Source organism: Emydura macquarii, unplaced genomic scaffold (genome assembly GCF_026122565.2).
Source record: "Emydura macquarii macquarii isolate MOO-44397 ecotype Brisbane River unplaced genomic scaffold, CSIRO-AGI_Emac_v2 contig_2422, whole genome shotgun sequence".
NCBI classification, from domain to species: Eukaryota; Metazoa; Chordata; order Testudines; family Chelidae; genus Emydura; species Emydura macquarii.
Genome location: NW_027132559.1, coordinates 26,716,871 through 26,738,133, shown reverse-complemented (window position 1 = coordinate 26,738,133; position 21,263 = coordinate 26,716,871). Strand labels below are relative to the sequence as shown.

At 40.9% G+C, this 21,263-nt stretch overlaps 1 protein-coding gene across 1 annotated transcript in view; it reads right to left on the bottom strand.

Moving 5' to 3' along the window:
• Nucleotides 1-21,263, bottom strand: part of THSD7A (thrombospondin type 1 domain containing 7A) — a 451,937-nt gene that overhangs the window by 51,304 nt on the left and 379,370 nt on the right. The window contains exons 16-17 of the mRNA XM_067562127.1: nucleotides 17,120-17,314; nucleotides 14,382-14,645 (exon numbers count right to left, since the gene is read on the bottom strand). Coding sequence (XP_067418228.1) covers nucleotides 14,382-14,645; nucleotides 17,120-17,314 — 459 coding nt within the window. The remainder of the gene's footprint in view (nucleotides 1-14,381; nucleotides 14,646-17,119; nucleotides 17,315-21,263) is intronic.

Genomic DNA, 21,263 nt, shown 5'->3' with positions numbered 1-21,263 from the left:
ACCCAGTGTCTAGCCAGGGCTTTGTCACAGGAGACCATGGGGGTCTAAGCAGGAGCAGCTATCAACATCATGACCTGGTGCAGTTCTCCTCAACTTCCTTCTTCAGTGCCCCATTCCACCTTTTGGCATCCACCTCCTTCTAGCCTGCACATTATCAGCAGATTTATCTTGCCCACCCAAAACTCATATTCAGGATACTAATAAAGAATCATTTGTGATTGATCCACGCGGTAAAATAAATAAATAAATAAATAAATAAATAAATAATGTTGAAAAAATGTTTACAAATAATAAATGCAAGGAAATTGCAATCTGCCTGCAGATATCTGTGACCAAAGATTAAATTAGATAAATTACCTGTTGAAAATGATTCATTCTACTCTATTCTCCAGCCTTCTTATGCCACTCTTCATTAAATGACTCTCTGATGGCATGTCATCACCACCTACACATTTTTGCATGTTTCACATAGACATGTGCTTTCACATGCTACACAGGCACACCTATCTCTTCCTCCTGCCTTCTCTACTTCATCAGTACAATACAAATATATTCAATACAATACAAGCAAAAAAAGAAAACTTACAAAGCCAAAGAGATAACAGTTCCCCTACACTTAGAATGTCCCAGTGTTAGCTGCCTACTTTATAAAAGGACAAATTTTAAACTTGGGTGTCAGGCACCTAATTCCACATTTAAACACCTGAAGAAGACCCTGTTTCAGCAAAATACTTAAGTACGTGAAGCCAGTGAGACTACTCATATGTTTAAAATTAGGCATGAGCTTAAGTATTTTGCTGAATCAGGCCTAAAGAAGATGATTTCCAGAGATGCAGAGCACCCAGGACTCCCACTAAGGCTATGTCTATACTTGGAGGTGGGGAGTGATTCCCAGCTTGAGTAGAAATACTCAGGCTAGCTCTCATTGAGCTAGTGCATTAAAGATAGTAAGAACGTAGCTGCAGTAGCATAGGCAGTGGTTGCATGGGCTAGTTGCCATGAGTATGTTCCCAGGGGGTTCAGGTGGGTTTGTACTTGGGGTGGCAATGAGAGATAGCACAAGTATGTCTACTTAAGCTGGGAATCACAGCCCCAGCTCCCAGTGCAGACATAGCCTGCATCGATAAGAACAGAAGAAGCTCAACATTTTTGAAAAAGTTATGCTCTGTATACAGTTGCTTAGTTTCCGGCACTCGTGTTTGCAAATTTTCACCATGCAGTAAAAATATCAGAAAATGAGGAGAAAATAACTGCTGCTGAATCAGAGATATGGAGAACTTATATGTAGACAAGACTGGAAAAACAAACATATACATCCTTATAAGAAAAGGGCAACTGAGAAGAGACCTAACCAGAACTTCAGTCATGCTGCAAATTCTGATAATGAGTTTGTTAAGTGGATATCCATCTACTATGAACTGGACTGAGACTTTTAAACAACTTCACATTCACCACTAAACCATCAACTAGTAATGTCTTTCAACCACTACCAAGCTGGATTCAAAATTAGAGGTGATAGTCTACCCCATGACCAATTTCCTGAGCCATTTGGATGCCAAGTAAAAAGTAATTTAAGGATGTGATGGACAGTTATTACATCAGACTTAGGTAGACTTCATCTCTTTCCTTATGACAAGGCAGTTGAAGTAGGTGAATCTAAGAATCTTTCTGTTCACAAAGTGCTGATGTCCGTATGTAAAGTCTGACTCCATTGGGTTGGGTTTGTTGGGCTGTAGTTTGGAATCATTATAGTTGTCTCAAACACTTAGCCCTGGTTTACACTTACCTGGAAATTCGGCAGCAGTCAACGGGAGTTATGCAAGCTACACAAAGTAGCTTGCGTAACTCCCATCGACTGCTGTGCTTCCCTTCTGCGCGCTGTCTTCACTGCACTGCACCACTTGAGGAGGTGGATTTATTGCATCGACTTCCTGATCGATTGAGCGGGTCTACACTGACCACTCAATCGATCCAGAAAGATTGATCTGATGGCGGCGACTTTGCCGCCATCCGTATAGACATACTCTTAGCATTTGGATGTCAACACAGCAGCCAGCTAGATTTTATCCCCTGTGCGAGAGCAGCACAACTATCCTGCTTCTTTCTTGCAAGTACTGTCCTCTGCTTCCAAGAGAGAAATTGTGAGATCAGAATTTTTTATGCTATATAATTTGTAGAAATATATCTTTCTTCGGATTAATCTTCCAGGACTAAGAAGAGTACAGCCGTTTGAATTTCTCTTGGTTTTAAAAGGTATTTATTCTTTGTCTTACATTTATGACTCTGCCACAATATCCCATAGAATGATGAATTGTACTACAGCAAGTCTTTTTTCTTATTTTTAGGGTTACCGTTCAAGGCTTCAATACCAAAGAACAATTGTTAATACTTAGTGATCTTCTGCATCAGCAGTTCTGTGTCTGGTGGACTAAATACAGGCTTCCTGTGCTCTCTGAATTGATGGATGCCTCCTGAGTCATGACCCATTGACAGAATGAGTATATTGGCACCAGCAGTACTGGTGGCAGAGGATGAAAAGGTAACAAGGTGTATTAGCAACACCAGCAAGGGCCAGAGCAATCTATCCCATGACTGTTCTCTTGCCTAGCACTTGCCAAACTGTTCCTGGCTATATCATACTGTTGGCAGCTATTTTTAGACTGACAATCAAATCCAGTGTCAAGGGCAATGCCTATGCCAGAATGTGCGCTCTAGCTGAAGGATAATGCTTCCAACTGCCCTTATGTATAATTCAAGTGCATTTTTCCAAACCATACTTGTAAAGCACCTGTTATTCGATTTCTTGATGATGAATACACCACCATCCAACAATATGCCAGCCTGGCCACAAAGAGATTCAATAGATTCATGTAAAAATGTTACAAATGCATAGGTATCTTACTCCAAGACAGCACACAAGTTGTTTCAAATACAGTACCTTACATATAAGATATGGAAAAGTAAAATACATGCCCTAATAGTGTTTATCAGAGACTTACGCAGTAGCATTAAGATGCAAATACACTAGCATTTTACTAGATATAGACTTAATTTAGAGATTCCTGTGGAAAGAACATAATGTGTTTTATAAAGGTATGCTTAATGAAAAACAAAACTTTTCATCTTAATTTTTATATTCTATTATTTTCCTGTCATAGATCTACATTGCTGAAGGATAGAGTATTTTAAAAAGGAAGAGACAGAAAAAGAACTGATAAAAGTGGACACAGCGAGTTACAAACGTATTTCTGAATCCATATGGACATTTTTATAACACTTGAGATTTGGCTATCAGGCACATGAGCAATTCAAAAGAAATTCCTCACTTCACATAGATACTCTCAACAGATGTTGCAAAAAATATTCACTGATACACAGATATTCCTCTATAATCCCCTGCATAAGCCTTGCAGCCATACAGTGCTTTGTAGAGTCAGCACAAATCAATGTATTTCATTTAATTAATGCTTAAGGGGGAAATAATCTCACACTAATAAGGCAGCAGACAAACTATCCTGGACTGGTTGACTGTGCCCAAGGTCTTAACAATAAACTGACATGAATTAAGAAGCGTAATACGACCTATATAATTTTTTTTACATCAGTTTGCCATGCTAGCATGTTGACCCTTTAACATAAGAGACCACGTCTCAGTTTATGTGGGTCATGGATTATAATTACTACATGAAGGAGAGAAACTAAATACTGTAGAATAAATAAAATAGTTTATATACAGTGCAGTGGTTGACTGCTTTCCATAAGCAGGATACAAATACAAGTTTTTTGTTTCCACAGCAATTCTAATTTAAACTATAAAGAAGCCACACAGGGATTTTGCACTTGCTATTTACTGTATTAAATAAACCATAGTAATACTTTGGTAAAAATGTGTTCAGTTGTTGATTACATCATTTCCTCAAACTAAAACGTACACTAATGATGACAGAGACAGGCTACAAAAACATTGTGTAGTTGGTAAAGAAAAGGCTGCAGTTCAGTTGTGGTTTACATTTTCCTACTTTCCCAGCAAATTACTGGAACCAATATTGAAATGAAGTTGAGATCAGAGAACTAGAAAATGGAGGGAGTAAAATGGAAAAAAACCCTCATTTATATTATCTACACACACACACACACACACACACACACACACACACACACACACACACACACACACACACACACACACACACACACACACACACACACACACACACACACACACACACACACACACACACACACACCCCTACAGTAAGAATTGTGGACATAACGTTTTCCTGAGTGACCATAACTTACTGCCTAGACCCCACAAATTTACTCATTCAAAGTCTTTACTCAAAACCTCACTTCCCTGTTCCTTCTCCATGACAACTTAGACCCCTCAATGTGAGCCAACTGGACTCAAGTATGGCCAGTCAATGGGCTCTAATAAAGAAATGAGAGTTGAGAAAATTAGACTCTCCTTGCTCTCCTCTTCTCCCTTCCCAAAACACAAGCTGCACTGTCCTATCTACTCTTGGCTCTGAGTCCTTCTCCCATTTTCCAATAAGAGACACTTCTTACCTCTCTGCCCAGCCTAAGAAGTGCTAAATAGGGTTTCCTCCACACAAAGAGTGGATGATTCTCCTGGTCCTCCCCGTAGCTTCCTTCTGCCTGACAAAGTGCTGTCCCATGCTCAGGAAATGAGGCTATTTCAGTGTCAAATTTTCCCAGCTCTAGTCACTGTATGTCTCCTCATCCATCCTATTTCTTGGCCTGATGGAGAGTATGAGACCCCCCCTAAGCAGGAGACATGCAGGCCACAGGTGTCACACAACCCAGTCCTTCCCAGACACATTTCACCTTGCCTGGCACTGCAAGATGCATACACCTTTAGATTTGTTAATTTCCACACACCTTTTCTTCTCAAGCTCATTATTCAGAAGTCCCCTACATTATAAACAGACTGAGATTTTCAAGTGAAATAAAGAAGGGCGCAGAATAGGATTCTATGCAGAGTTGGGCATAGAATTAATGTCTCCTAACTTCCAGCACTGTGTCCTCTCTTCCTGAAGCTGCATTTAACCAAAAATTATAAGTTAATTATCAGTCAAGTACTATATTACTGTAAAAGAGACAACAGAATCACAAGCAAATGTGGGGTTTATAAAAAGCAAATAATACCAGAAAAACTTGGTAGCTTTTTTGATTGAATTACAAAATTAGTGGATAAAGATCTTGTGAAATGTGTCCTATGTGTAGAGTTCAGTAAAGTATTTGATTAGATACCTCGGATGGGGGGGCTGGGCCAGCCCTTCATGATGCACCGGGGGGAGGGCGGGTACGGAAGCGGGAGCAACCGTTCCTCAGCCTCCAGTGCCCCCCACCCATCATGAAGATGAGGGTGCCCCACCCCAACCGGCAGTGGGCCGTGGGGCTGCAGCGGTGGATAAGTGCGGGGGTGCACGCCAGGCCGCCCTTCGCAACAGGTGGGGGGTGGGGAATGCAGAAGGTTCTGAGGGGCTCCCCTTGGCGTCTCCCCCCCATGCGTCATGAAGGGCTGGCCCAACCCCCCTCCACATACGTGGGGTTTGGGGGATAGGCCCTCCCTGTTCGAGCTGACGTCAGGCTGCAGGGCTGCAGCTGGAGAGCTGGGCACCGGGTAAATGCAGGGAGTGGGAGGCGGTGAAGTCAAGCCTGCATTTGCGCCCTCCTGCATCTCACGGCCCCCCCCAGATATAGAACCCCGCTCCCCAGGGCAGCTGGGGGGCGGTGCTGGGACCCCTCCTGCCCTACGCAGGCGGTGTGAGGCTGAAGGGGGCACAAATGTAGGCTTGGACCCTTGGCACCGGAGACCCTCCATACACCACTGCAAACAAAGATTGATGAGAAGCTGAAGTGTATAGTAAGCTGGTGATTGCTGCACAGTGGGATGCCATAGGGGCTCACTGTTAGATTTGGTGTCTTTTAGCATCTTTATTCATGCTCTGGAAGAAGGAGTAAACAGCACATTAAAATGCACGGATGATACTAAATTGGAAGGCTTCGTAAATTCCAGAGAGGACATGAAAACTATATCATGGGACTTAAGGGAAATTGGAAATATGGGCAATATATAAAATGAGATTCAACCTCAAAAACACTAGCTAATACACCCAGGGAAAAATAAACCAAAACATTGCAACATAAAATGCTAATTCAACACAGATATTCAATAGAAGTGACAACATATATAGCAATTAGAGGCCTCCTAAGTTTATTCCATCTTGTAAATGCAGGAATATAGCAGTCTATTTGCTAGTGGTATATAGTGGGGAATAAAGTAAGGCTGAAGGTAGACAATAAATTAGGTAAATCCTAGGAAGAAGGAACAGTCTCTTCCTATGTGTCTGTACAGTGCCTAACACAATGGGGTCCTGAAGTCACTACTGAAAGGTAAATATCAGTATCAGTAGTCAGGGGAAACATACAATGCAAATAGCTCATTTCTTGCACACCTTAAACTACAAGTGAGATCACTGGAAACTCTAGGTGCACAAGAAATGCAGGATTAGCTCAGCTGTAATACTGATCTGCTTCTGTCAGTGCATCACATCATTTAGATGATGATAATGTAGCTCTTAAATGAAGCTGAAGAGACCTGACCACAGGTAGGATTTAGCATGCAGCTTGGGGCCTTTAAGTAGTAGAAAAATGTAAACACACTGGAAAGAATTCAGAGAAGGGCACCAGGATTATTAAAAGCCTAGATATACCGATTTCTGAAGAAAGAATAAAAGAACTGAAAGCAAACATGTAGGTTTGCCAGCCAACAATTAAAGGATATGATAAAGATACTTAAGTTTTTCAAGGTTGTAAATACCAAAGACGGATTCCAAGTCTGTAGTAAGAGTAACAGGTTGAAACTGAAAAAAGAAAAAACTATGCTGAATGTCAAGAACATTCTCTCAGTGGCAAAATCTATTAAGCTAGAATAGCTTCTTAAGGGATGTCTCCTAAGGGATGACTATCTTGAGTAATTGCAACTAGGCAAGACAAATCATTTGAGAACAGGATAAGGATAAGTCTTTTCCAGTTCTTAATTGATTTGATTCCATTTGAAAATTTGAATCCTTTGATTCCATTTGAAAATTTTAAATAAATTCCATTTGAAAATTTGGAATTTCCATTTGAAAATTTTTAATAAAGCTCTGTAGTGGTATTAAACTTACTGCATTAAGAAACTAATGCCATGGGTTGGAACTGTTTTATAATGAACATTTTAAAAACAAAGCAGTATACTTGATTATGGAAACCTGAACATCTCTGCCATCAATTACTGTGTATAATACATACACACAAGACCCTGTGTACTCAAAATGACATTACCAAATTCTATGGCTATAGCACAAAATGGAAAATTGTGAAAAAAAAAAGCTGTGTAACATCTTGAGAAAATTCTGAATTCCACAGCCATGGAATCAGAGAGTACCTAGGTCAGTTCACAGATCTATTGTTTAAGGCTGTGTGCTGATTAAAGAAAACACCATTGAATTGGTTTACACACCATTCAAATTTTTGGGTTATTTTTGCAACTATAAGGCTAGAATAATAACTTTAAAAATGAAAGCTGAGATTCTGTAGCACAATTCAAGTGCATGGAGAGAATACTATGGCAAATTCAGCAGCCACAGAATTGCAGAATACAAGGGGCACTGAATACAGTGCAATCAGGGAACATATTATAGACAGGGCTAGTATTTATTAAGGTTGGCTGATACTTCCCTTTATATGATGCTGTATTCAGTTGCTTATAACTTTCCATTGTTTGCCATTTAGGTTAAATTTTCCAAGCTTCTTGTGTACCACAGGCTAATTTGTTCTGGAAATTTTCAGCCAGGACAGTTCAACTATTTCCAAGAACAAGACTGGGGAAAAATACTTTATTTTGCCCATGTTAAAAAATGATGGCAACTTTTTCCTTGAAAAGCACTAGTGACCCTATGCTTCAGAGCAGGAAGTAGAATTTTAGCAAGGGGTGGGCCTTTGTGTCAGGGATGTGCCTGTTGTCAACCCAGAAAATCTGCCTCAATTTGGCCTCATTATAAGCCTCTGAAAAAACAGCAAGCTCAGTACAGACTTCTTAGATTTCAGCAGCTAAATTCCCTGAAGATTGCATTCCCACTGGCCATGCTCAAGACTGTAGCTCAACAGGACTTGCTTGTAATTCTTGGATTCTGCAGGACGTGCTGGGTCTGGGTGCCTCAACTGAGAGCAGAGAAGCTTTCTCTCAATGCCCCCACCCCGATGGACTCAAGCAGCACAAAGTAGGAAGCTGCCTGATTCAAATGCAGAAGGAAAAGTAGCAGACCTGTGGGAAAGAGGTCAGGGGGATTAGTTTGGGACAAAGACTCGTGGAGGGGGAAGATTTGGACTGGAAGCTGGCAGGGGAGAAAACTGGGACTGCCTGGGCAAGAAGACTAGATCTGGGAGCTGGACAAGCAAGGAGACTGGGAGCCAAGGGAGGCAGGGCGAGGGGGAGGGCAGGTAGGGAACTGGGACTGAAAACCCATGGTGCAAGGGGAAGGATGTGAGAGGAACACAGAGGAGCCAGGGTGCAGGGGGAGAACTGGCACTGGCTGGACTAAGAGACTAGGACAAAGAGCTGGGGGTTGGGGAGACACAGATCAGTTGAGAAGTCCAGGGAGGAAAACTGGGAGAAAGAGCCAGGGGAAAGGGGACGGTGGGCAGGCAGGGTTGTGGGGGAGGTCAGAACAGGGGGAGAGCCACAGCAGATGGAGTTGCCAGATGTGAGTGTGAAGAAGGACTGACTGGTGAAGGACACTGGAAGTCCAGAGGGATAAGACTAGGGCTTGCCTGGGAAAGATACTGGAACTAGTTGGATGAGGAGAATGGAGCTGGGATGAGGAGCCAGGGATGGGGGAACAGAGGACTGGGACAAGGAGAGATTTAGAGATAGGGCAGATGGGTTTACACTTTGGGAGGAATGAGCAGAGGAATGTGCCTACTAGAGAACTCTCCTCTCCAAAGCCTGAAATGGAACTCAAGATTCCTGGGTCTCACCATTCCTCTGCTGTCAGCAAATATCTATAAAAGCCACTGGTAAAGTGTAGAGCTGAGAGAATAATGAATTTTTTCAGTTAACTGGTAATTCTGAAATTGGAAAAAAAAATTAATTTTGGGTCAAACCAAAAATGAAACTGTTTGAAATTTTCAGCAAACTGAAAAGTAAAATAAAAATTACGTTTCCAAATTTTTCAAATGAATTTTTTGGGCACTTTGACCAAAGCAAAGGAGGACTAGATTCACAAAATGGCTTGCGGGTGACCGGGGGAGGGAAGAGACGGTAAGAGGTGACCTCCCTTATAATCTTTACCCAAGTGGTTAGAGAATTCACCCAGGATGTAGGAGATTCTGATTCAATTTCTCCCTCTGTCTGATGAGGAGAAGGGATTTGAATATGGATTTTCCACCTCTCAGGTGAGTGCCCTAGACACTGGGCTATAGAGTCACTCTCATTCTCTCTGTGTCCCAGTGCATAAATATATATATATTAATTATTTAAATAGAGTGGAACAGCTTCAACAGGAGAGACTGAGAGTGACCTACAACAGAATATCCCAGAGTTCATATTTCAAAAACTTTTTCAGTTTGGTGAAACTATTCAGCAAACTTGACAAAAATAGTTTCAGGTCATTTTCTGAAAATGTTTTGCCCACCTTTAGCAAAGTGTCCCATCCCTCTCTAATGCTGGTCCACATAGAGGGTGACACCCTACTACTGCTATCAGTTACTCAATTAGCTCAAGTGAAGAGGTTTGTGTGATGAATCCAAGGGTTCTAATCCTACTGATGACCCATTTGGTACCAAAATTATGCCACATTATGGAACTTCTGTTTATTTAGGAATTTTTTTTTTATTCTTAACTTAGGAAACAATATGCTAAACTATGTTAAAAGAACATTATTAAAGTTGCCATGTCAAGCACTCAAAAGTTAGGTTGCCTGTGCAACATTATTCAAAAGTCTCTTCTGAAGACAGAATTATTAATTTCCTCACAGGATTTTCTATGACACTCATCACTATAGCATCTGAGTGCTTCACAACATTAATGAGAATTCGTTTTCAGAACACCCTTGTGAGATGTATGGGTATTATTCCATTTTACAAATGGGGAATAGCAGCACAGTGAAATTAAGGTCAAAAGTATACACTAATTTTGGGTGCCCAATGTGAAATTTCTATGACCTGGTTTTTCAGGGTTCTTAGCATTATATAACACTTTATAATTCAAAGCACGACTATCAAACTAGAACCTTTCTTAAACACAGAATTGTTTTAAAAAAACCCTAACTGATATAAGTTTTCACCACAATATGATGGCAGCTGTGTTGATGAGGCACTATCTTCATTCATGAAATCAGGGAGAATCAGAAAATGGTGCATGCATATCTTAGAGAACAGCTTTTACCTCAGAGTGAGTTCTGTCACTCTTAAAGTTTGCAAAATATTTTCAGATTCTTGGATGAAAGACATTATTTATAAGTGCAAATTATTGTTATTAAAAATAATTAACAACATATAAGGGATCAAAGTCAAATTAATGACTTGGGCCATGTGAAAGACTTGATGGTACATGGGCCAACCATGAAAGCTGGTAGGTAGGCCACATATTCCTATTAAGCTGTTCCATCTTCCCGTATTAATTCACAATGAATTTGTAAAGTGATGTGGCTACCAAAAGGAGCAACAGATATTATAGACCTGGAGATATTTTTATCCAAGCGATGCTATTGCTGTTCTCATTGCTACTAATGTATATATAGCTTCTTAAATTAAAAGCAATGTGTGTTCAACAATGTCAGTTCAGAATTGAAGTCTACAACACAATGATCAAACCCTCTGAACATGAATGTAATGGTACACCACAGTCACTTTACATCTCACTCTGTTTTGACTGGAAGATGATAGAGTACAAAGGCCAAGCATGAGATCACAAATTGTTGCTGTCAAGGTTACAGGGTGAACTGCACCATACACCCCTTTTAAATCCCTCTCCAGTGCACCCCCGTAGGAGACAGGCCTGGCTTACTGCACTTCACTACACTTCATTCCTGTCCAACCACACTCAGACTGGATCTCTCGGTTCCAGCCCCCATTGTTTCTCCACTGCATTAACATGACAGGTCCAACCGCATTTGGCAGCTGTAAATCCTTTCACTCCGGGGACCTGTGACCAGTAAGCTGATTAAAGTGACTCCAAAACAGTATCTTCAAAACAAAGCATTTCTTATCCATCCCCCTAGAGGCACAGAACACACAGAGCAAGGGCTAACAACAATAAAAGGCCTATACACCTGGGTGTTATTTACACCTTAATCTTTCATTGCAAGCTTTTACGAGTCCCCTCAGCCAGCTACCCTCCATCTCTGGTTGGGAGAACAGACTGTCCTGCTTGCAGCACTCTTTCTAGTCCCTATGTGATCCCCAGCCAGCCTGGCAGCTTTTACAGACACTTTCTAGGCAGCCTCTGGCCACTCACTCAATCCTCACCCTCTTCTAGACTGTGGGGGTCCTCTGATGTCTTATTGTTCCCTTCTCTTCCCAGCTTCGGAAAAACAGCTGTGTTACTGGGGTCAGGGCCAAGATGTCTCCTCTTCACAGCTATAAACCTGGCTGTTATCTCTGTGTGTTTGTTGAAATGCTCCTATTTTTAGGCCATTGTTTTACTTTTCCTCTCTGATTCCTCTAACAACCCATTTTGATCTAACTTCATAGAAAGAAATCCACCATAACAAATACCATAACTGAAAGAAACCAGAGAAAAATATTTGAACCTCAATGCATTTATTCTGTGCATTTCAGAGCACATTGTGAATAGTCAGTTTCATTATTTCATTGAGTGTCACTTTCTCTTCCTGACTCCTGCACTAGCATGATCACTATTGTACTCTGGTCGGAGGTAGTGGGGTGGGGAGTGTCACATGCATGCCTCTGCCCAGAGGCAGCAAGAGAGCTACTGTTGATTCTAAATTTGGGGCCATGAGGAGCAGAAAAGTAAAAGGTTCCAGGAAGAGGATGGTTTTAGAGGGTACTCTCTCACTGAAGTCCCTAGATGACCTCTGCATGTTGTTTGGAGGTAAAGTCAGCACAGGAAGCAGGGGTCCCCTTTCCGCTAGCACAGAAACTGGAGCAATGGGAACGGGTAGGGTGTGATGAGATACTCTCTTCCTGGAACACTTTCATGGTTCCCAAGGAGCAGTGGGTGGAGGGCTCATGGTGGGGAAGAAGGAAAGAGATGTCTGTTTCCTGTGACCCTTGCAAGGACTTCCCTCCCACCCCTCCGCACCCCTCCACACTCATGGAGGAGAACTAGGAGGTGAACACTTCCCAGGCTACAAAGCTGTATGAGCTAATATAGGAGGAGTGTGATCTTCCCTCCTTGGGACCAGGGAGCTGCCATAACCTGGCTATGCAGGGTGTGGGAAGGGATGGGTCTGGAACAGAGATTTTATCTCTGAGGCTATAACGGAATCCTGCAGAGCATCTGCAGCCTAACCAGGGGAGAGTGGGGAAAGGAGAGGGTTGTCTTTACTCCTCAGAACCATGGACAAGGCCCATTAAATAGCTACTGCCCAAATGAGGATGAAGTAGGCAGGGATCAGGAAGGAATCCTGTGAGCAGCTGCTGCTGAGACTGAGTAGGGAACTTCACACTTGGACAATATGGAGTTTTCTCAGGAAGCAGATGTATCTGGGAAGGGTGGGTGTAAGTGGAAGCACCTCTGCTTATTGCTGCTGCTTCCAGGGCCAGTGAAAAGGAAGAGGCTGGCAGGCAGTGTGTGCACAAAGAGGAGGCAAAAGAGGAGATGACCTCAGTTAATTTGTTATTGTGCCTCTTGGGCTTAATTAACCCATAACCCACTACTAAAAAGTCCTTTAAAAGAACAAGGAAACAGTAACACAAGTGTAAACATAAAAAACCTCCTTAAAACCCCACCTCTGCTCATCCTATTGAAATGCTGCATTTCTAGAAAATGGAAATGTCTGAAACTAGTCAGTCAGTTTCTAAAAATTCAAGATCAAAGTGTCCTAATCAGAATATTTTGGGCCCTGTTCTTACACTGCATTATGAAGCACAGATGAGAAGAGAAGAAGAGTATAAGCAACAGAGGCAAGGTGCATAGACACACGCTCTCTGTTTTTCCAGGCATAAGGGCAAAAGGGTATGCGGTGGTGGATGGAGGGGAGTCAGTGGTGGGCTGATTTACAGGTATGGTAGTGAGTGCATGGGGCAGAGAGTTATTCTTGATCTGTACCAAGATTAGCCCAAGAGTCTCACTTCAAGCACTTGCTAGTGCATAAATGGGGGCCAGGTTCTGAGGTGGCTTCCCCCTTCTGCACCAGTGAAGCAGCCCCTGATTCCTGCAAGTGCAGGGTTGGGATTTTTCCCTGTTCTAGAGACAGCTGAATACCTTCCCATTCCGGGCAGAGTAATAATTCTGTCCTTTTCTTTGCCAGTTATATCTATCATGTTCCCCAGCATGCATTGTATCTACAGATTACAGAATAACTCCCGCATCCCCTGCAAATTCTCTTTTAACAATTTACACACAACTTGACAGAATCCATCCTTCAGTTCAATGATGATTGGCATTAGGCCCCTCTGGCTTCTCCTGGACTCAAGGTCTTTTGTTGTTTTACACTTTCCACTGGCTAAGGTCTCTCTAGGATCACAGTTCTTTATGTTTTAAGAATGTCTGCTTCTGAGGTTGTGTTTTTCAAGCTCTCTCAGCTCTAATTAACAGATCAGAAGAAAGCACACAGATCTGTGAAAATCTTTTGCAGGCTCACAGATGAGGTTGAAAATAAACCATCAACTAGTGACTTGTTATGCATAACAGCCACAACAGATTAAAAATGTGACCAAACACATCAATAGCAAAGTAGAAAATGGAAGAATTGCACTGAGGTTAGGTCTCAATTTTATAATTTTCTAAAGACGGATTCATCTCACTGAAATGCTATTTCTCTCCCTCCTCAGTAAAGTAAACAGACAGACAAATTCAGCTATATCAGACTATATCAGACAAAGCCCATCTGACAGCTGGTAATTTAGTATAATTTTACTTGTAAGCATCATTAATCCTGGAATTTTAGTTACTTTATGAGTCAGAACGAGTCTTCCCAGGTCATTGAGGGTTAATTCAATGTATGTTGGGTTAGGAGATACCTCTGAGACAACATGACACTTTCCACAGCTGTTTCCTGCATTCTGTCAAACTAGTAAATATCCATTTTCTAATTCTGTCTGTACATATGTCCTACAGAATCTCAGAGTTACATTTAAAGAAAACAGCAAATAAATGAATGGAAGAAAGAAAAGATGTCTCTAAATACCATGACTGTTGCATCGTGACGTTTCCACAAGCCGACTGTTCTGATCATAGCATGCCATGGCCTGGTAACGATAGCCTTGTCCACATTCCTTGATATCTCCTTGTACTTTCATTCCCAGTAATACTTCCACTTTGCCCTCTGGTAAAATGCAGTCTGACCAGTTCCCCACAGACTGAGCATTGTACTTGTCACATGGACAAAACTGAGTCTCGATCAGAGGATACAACTGGGAATTTTTGCACTTGTCCTTCTTCTTACTTTTCCCTGGAGGGAGAAAATAATTGTTCAGAAAGTACTGTCTATCATTTTACACAAAAGCAGGTAATTTTATTTAATGATCTTTAATTGTCCAAAAATTTCTCCAAGGAGGAAATAACTTCAGGCCAAAATTTTCAGATGGAGGTGTGCCTGAAGCGAGGCTTAAGAAAGTGACCTGATTTTCAAAGGTGCTAACCATTTACAGTTCCCACTATTTTCAACATCTTTAAAAATGAAGCCTGTTTAAATTTATGATTTTAAATACTTAGCTTGAAGCACCTGTGTTTGAAATTTTTAGCCACTAAAAATAGTCTGTTTCCCCCCCATTTCACCAGTGTTCTGCAGTTTAATAGTTATGATGTCATACTCATTCCATGGATAACATGCTCAAGGTTTTTTGGTGAGTTTTTTAATTCTTTTAGTAATAAGCCTCTGTCTGGTTCTGTTACACTATCTCAAATTATCAAAATCCTCAAATTTTATCACATGCTACTACACCATTAGTTAAGAATCACTCTTCTTGCCCTCTGATGGAATAAGCTCCTTCTTTTGATTAATTCCAGAACATTGCTGCATTTTTTCAAATCTCTTCTAGACACTCATTTATTCTTCCCAACTATTTAGCCATCCCTTTTCTCCTATTTACATTTTTTAGTCTTCTCTGTAAAGATTGTTCTTTGCTTTCATATCTCATTTGATTGTCCCATTTTTAGTAACTGTAAAGAGCCTTGGCAAAAACATTTTGTAAAGTAATTATCTGACTGTCAATTAGATGATAATATAAATGAATACTCTGCCCTATTTTCTTTGTCTTTCAAGCATGCTGCTTACAGAAAATGAAACACTAGAAGCAATGGGCAGGACATTATAGCACTCTTAGTAATTACACTAAATACTGTTTTAGTGTAGAAGAAGGACAATGTACTGTAGCAAGGGGATTTTTCATTTGGCAGCTTCGTATTGAATATGTGAGAGTTAATCCCTCTTTCTCTCATCTTTCCCCCATGAATAATTGGGCCCTTCATACTTAGCTCTGCAGATTGGGTTGGATATGTTTGCAGTATAGAATCGATTCACCAAGGGCCAAACCATCCCTCCAGCATCAACTTTACGTAGCTGAACTTGGCATAGGGATATCCACAGGGACCTGTTAATGCCAAGGTCGCAGTTCAGTTTTTCTTTTTTTCTTGTTTCTGGCTTTAAGGTAAATTTCTAGCCATTTTCTTTGTGGAAGCAACCCTCATGTAAATTGTTTAACAGAGTTATGAGATGATCACACCAAGTCTTCCTGAAGATTGAGAGTTATTCACAGTCCCTTCTACAGCCACCCACGCTTGGCCCTTTGGGACCCATGAAACCAATGGCTGTAGGCCTTCTGATTTTGGTTGGTTCCTATCACAATAGAGAGTACTGCTGCCTAGGTTGGTATTTAGCACCCTCCCTGCTTAGCGAGCTCTAATTTAGCTTAGTCCACCATGGGGCAGACTATGTGTTTTCCAGCCACAAAAGGAGAATATTTGACAGCATATGAGAAAGCTTGACATAATGGATTAAACACAGGACTGAATGTGTTAAGATTCATGCACTGACATTGACTCCATCCAGGGAATTAAATCAGTCATTTAACTTTTCTCCCTAGTTTCCCCACCTGAAAATGAACAAAGTACTCCTTAACTGGGTTGTTATGAGGACTGATTAGTTAATGTTTGTGCAAATTTGTTGTGTGAAATTTCAACAAACAGGAAGAAAAAGCATTTGTAAAATGTTCACAAAAACATTTTGTAACCATCTGTAATAACCAGAGAAACCTCCAGTTTCTGTGGGGTTAGCAACCCCCAGGGACTCTGATTTACCTTATGTTTGTTCTGTGCATAGCACAATGGGGTACCTGGAGACAACCTAAAGGCACTAATGCAGTGCAAACAGTAAATAATATTAGCAGATCTGTGACCCTGGAGGCATTTGGAGACAGACTGTAGAATTACCTGTCTGAAAACAATCAATAATTCAATGATTATGCCCATTTTGGCTGCAGGATGAACAAAAGCTCATGGAAGGACTGCCATTGACTTCCAGAGTCCTGGATCAGGCCCGACATTCCTTTAAATATTTCAGCTCCATGGAACCACAGGTCGTGTTGACTCAGCCCTTCAGGAAGATAAATGGTCTACCATTCAGTTTAATGTGTATAGGTCTTATAGAAAAGACCATGATTTCATCTGCTATCCCATGTTACTTTTCTTATGACCAGGAGTTTGCTTTAGTGTCCTTTATTGATATATTTTCCCCCTCAGTCTCAGCAATATCGTATATTGTATGCCAGTCATCTGCCTGGTTGTTGCCCTTGACCGCAGAAGTGCCTGCTTGTCAATGATGTATGCATTTGGGTATCTTTCAGATTGAAGGGCACTGTATACGTTTAAAATTAGATAAATAATAGCTAATAACAAAGAATGTTTCAGTACCGCTTTCACTCTTACCAACAAGAGAGCGCTTTCTTGTCCTGACTGCTCCACAGTCCCCATTGCAGGAAGAAAACTTTGACCAGCTTGTGAACTGACAATCATCTTGGCAAGGAATCTGGCAGGCCTGTGTTAATGATGGCAAAGGGCTTGCATATTTAAGGCACTCACTGATGTCAGCCAGTCCTCCATCTTGTCTGCGACAAGTAATTGCTAGAAACAAAAAAGTTTGGAGTTCATAATGATCTTGCAGGCTTATAATTAGTCTCTAATATCACAACTAGCCAGGAATGCCCACATTTCATTTATTAGGTCAGACAATTTTCTGCTACTAAATCATAGATTAAACCCAGAACAGCCTAATATTTTCAGACATTACAGATAAATGAATAGGTTTGAAATTTCTGAGACGCTTTACTCTATTTAAATTATTTCCTTATTGATGTTTACCCACAATACAATATTAAAAGGCAATGTCATCTATTATATAGTATTACATCAGTAAGTCATGTCGGTAATTGCCACCCTTCACAGATCTTCAAATAACTGAGTTATGTTATACATTTCCTTTTGAGACGGACCCGAACTTAGATACCACAGTATGAGTGCATTATAAGAACGTGAACAGAATTCATAGATTCCAAGGCCAGAAGACACTGCTGTGATCAGCTAGTCTGATCTCTTGTATAACAGAGGTAATAGAGCTGCCCCAAAATAATTCCTAGAGCATATCTTTTAGAAAAACATCTGATCTTGATTTAAAAATTGTCAGTGATGGAGAATGCACCATAACCAGGCCTGACTCTAGACCAAATGGTGCCCCAGGCGAGGTGTGTCTTTGGCATCCTCCCTCCCCTTTATTTGTTAAGCTTTTGAATACCTTATTTTTTATTGCATTTCTAGTCCACTTCATTACTTTGATGCACAATTTGCATGTGTGATTTATCCCTCTCATGTAAGACAATAAATTTGCACACTAGGATCTGCAAATCTGTATTTATTCATGCCGTATATAAGCAAGTTAAAAAAATTATTTTCCTCTAAGCTTATAGAAATTTCTTCATTTTAAGAATAACTGAAATGTACTAATATCAAGAAACTGAACTGTGGACCAGTATAAAATAGTATTTCAGTAGATGACAGCCTTCAAATGTTAACCGTAGTCCTTTACTTCAGAAGGTCATTTTTCTTGCCTTTGCCTTCACCAACTGAAGCACTGCTTCAGGGAGATCCAAAGACTGGCCAATGGCATTTTCAAGTGATAAAACAGCAAGCAACCTCAGTCTCTTGTTGGCCATAGTCAATATATTTTAATGAGCCTGAGCTTTGAAAAGCTGCATTCACCATTCATGACTGTGATCGGCAGCGTGAGCAGAATCCTCAAAGCTACCCACACAGTAGGAAAAGTGTCCTTCAGCTCTGCATCATGAATGAACTGGAGAACTGGGAGTGGAGAATGCTTCCTGTGTGGCAAAATGTGACACATGCTGTTCAATTCAATGCAGAAAATGTTATCACTGATATCCGAACATTCCCCCTGTATCAGAGTCTGGTGATGGTCTGTACAATTGTTCAGGAGTGTTTTCCTGACCACCAGCAACTTACTAAGGTCATACAAAACCCACAGGTCTTTTAGTGGTGCTTCATTTGTCTAAACCTTTCTTTGATAGATACTCAAGCAGCGTCAATAAGCAAGCAAAAAATCCCTCTTGAATTTTTCTTCCACGCTTCTCATTACTTCATCTCTGCCCTCATAACCAAATTGTCTCTTCTTCCGATGAATACGAGTTTCCTTGAAGACAGGCTCAACTCCTAAGTTTTCTGCCATTTCTTTTGCAGCAGTGATGGCGTCTTCAAATCTGTTGTCTCTTCAGGCCGCAATGAAATCAAAGCAGCTTCTCATCAAAGTAGTAGTTGTCATGATGTCCATTGACTGAGTTTGTAATACCTTGCTTACAATGTTTACTTGGAACAGGGTATTGTGCCAAACCACAATTGAAACCAGAAATTTGAAGTCCAGTGATCTGGTTTGCTAGGCTTTGCGCCTCATGTTGGATTCTGGCCTTGGCATTACTAGATTGCGCCTGTTCAATCAGAGCGTCATAAATCTCAATCAGTTGGTACCTCACTAGCCTTATGCTGTCAATGCAGCTCTCCAAGCAAGTGTCACTTAGCAGCTTCACAGTCAGATTTGTAACATTATTCGTGAGGATCTTCCACCTGATAGTTGATGCTGAAAACAGGATGTATAAACTTTGCAATACTCCAAAGACCAAGAGTGAATCTAAATAAGATGCATCTGCATCTCATGGAACAAGGCTGAGGGAACGGCAGCCACAAGGCACGAAGAAAGCTCTTGGATTCAGTGCAAGGATCCTTGCCTGGATGTGCCATTATTTCTTCCCTTCATGTTCGTGCCACTGTCATAGCCTTAACCGCAGCAGTTCTGACTCTTTATTTTATTCCCATTCAAAACATTCATAAACAGTTCTGTTAGGTCTTTTCCAACAGAGTCATCCACAGACCAGAAACAGATAAAGTATTCCGTTACCTGAATACTGCCATCCTCATTATCAACACATCTTACTGTAAATCTCATTGAGACTAATGTCAGGAGTGCAGTCCATTATTATGTTGCTTTGCTGAGCTGCATCAATATGCTGTCAAGCACACTGAGTCCAGCGCCCCCCAAGCCCAGCACCCCAGGTGGTCACCTGCCCCTAAATCCAGCCCTGACCATGACCCTTTGTAAGTTGTTCCAATGGTTAATTACTCTGACTGTTAAAAATATACACCCTATTTCCAGTCTGAATTTGTCTAGCTTCAACTTCCAGTCATTGACAGCACACTGCACGGCACAATCTCTCACAATGACTGTGAAAGTAATTTGGGTCACCAAATGATGGTAGTAACACAGCATAAACAGAATACAATCCACTAAACATGTGAAGAAATAACATAATACTTTATATTACATTTTGCTGAATAATTCAGCAACAGTATGTTTGTTACTGACAACAATGGTTTTACTGGAGTGTGAATTGAAAAAAACCCCTTCAGTATGGCATAATGATATTCAGCTGTGGAAGATGAACCATAAACAGTTTTAAATGCAAAGTTTCTAAAGCAGTAAAAGTATCTGTGAGAAATTAGTTCCTCCAAGAAGAAAAGGAAGGAATAAATATTTGGAAAATAAATAATTCAGTCTTGCCTTATATATCTTTAGATTCTTAAACAAAAACAAAAACAAGAAGAAATCACAGTATTGCTTTGGTAAGAAGATTTACAAAAGAAACAATAGAATGCATTTAAAATGCCTTAACTATAAAAATAGAAATTTGTATCTCTGTGCGTGTTTTGTTTTTAATTTAATTTAGAGTGGGGTTATTCAATTTTTCCTGAGGCTCATGATGGAGCCCATACAATAAAATTGAAGTTTGTGACTGATAATTTAGTACTGCTTTAAAATATTATTAGAAGGCCTTAAACGAAGAACAGGGCTCAATCTTGAGCTGCACTGAGCTTTGTCATGGTGCTGCTTCAGCAGGCAGGGAGGAATGGAGGAGAAGAATAATGAAAAACAGCTGTGAGCAACCTTTACAATTCCCCTTGATCCTTGGCTCAATAGGAGGGATAGAAACAGTGGCTAGCAACATAATTTAGAACAGCCTCAGGACTGCTCTAAGCTGTGCTGGCTAGTCTTCTGCTGAGTTTTATGCTGTCCAAGGATTACCCTCTGCTTCTTCAGGCATTAGTCTGCTCATTTTTGATGCAGTTAGTTGTCTCTCTCACACACACTATTCTCCTCTTTGAACGAAACAATGTGAGGCTGATGAGGTCTTGTGTCTTGTCAGATTTGGGTCAAGAATCTGAACTCTAGGGCTAGTTTCTGAATTTGCCGACTATTCTAGCACTGTTCCTTTAGACATTTTTTACCTAACCAGCCCACCAACTCTCATCTCTTCCTTAGTCCAGTTGGTGTCTCCCCCGGCATTTGCTCATCACCACCTTTTGTAATACACATCACAGGAAGTGAACATTTTTGTGCACGCCTTAGTAATTGAGGTAAGAGTTAGGAGAGGTTTAGGATACAGAAAACTCTTTCACCTGCTGTATGTCTCTTTTGAGTTCACAAGTTGCCTTTTCTCCTTGAGGACAGACT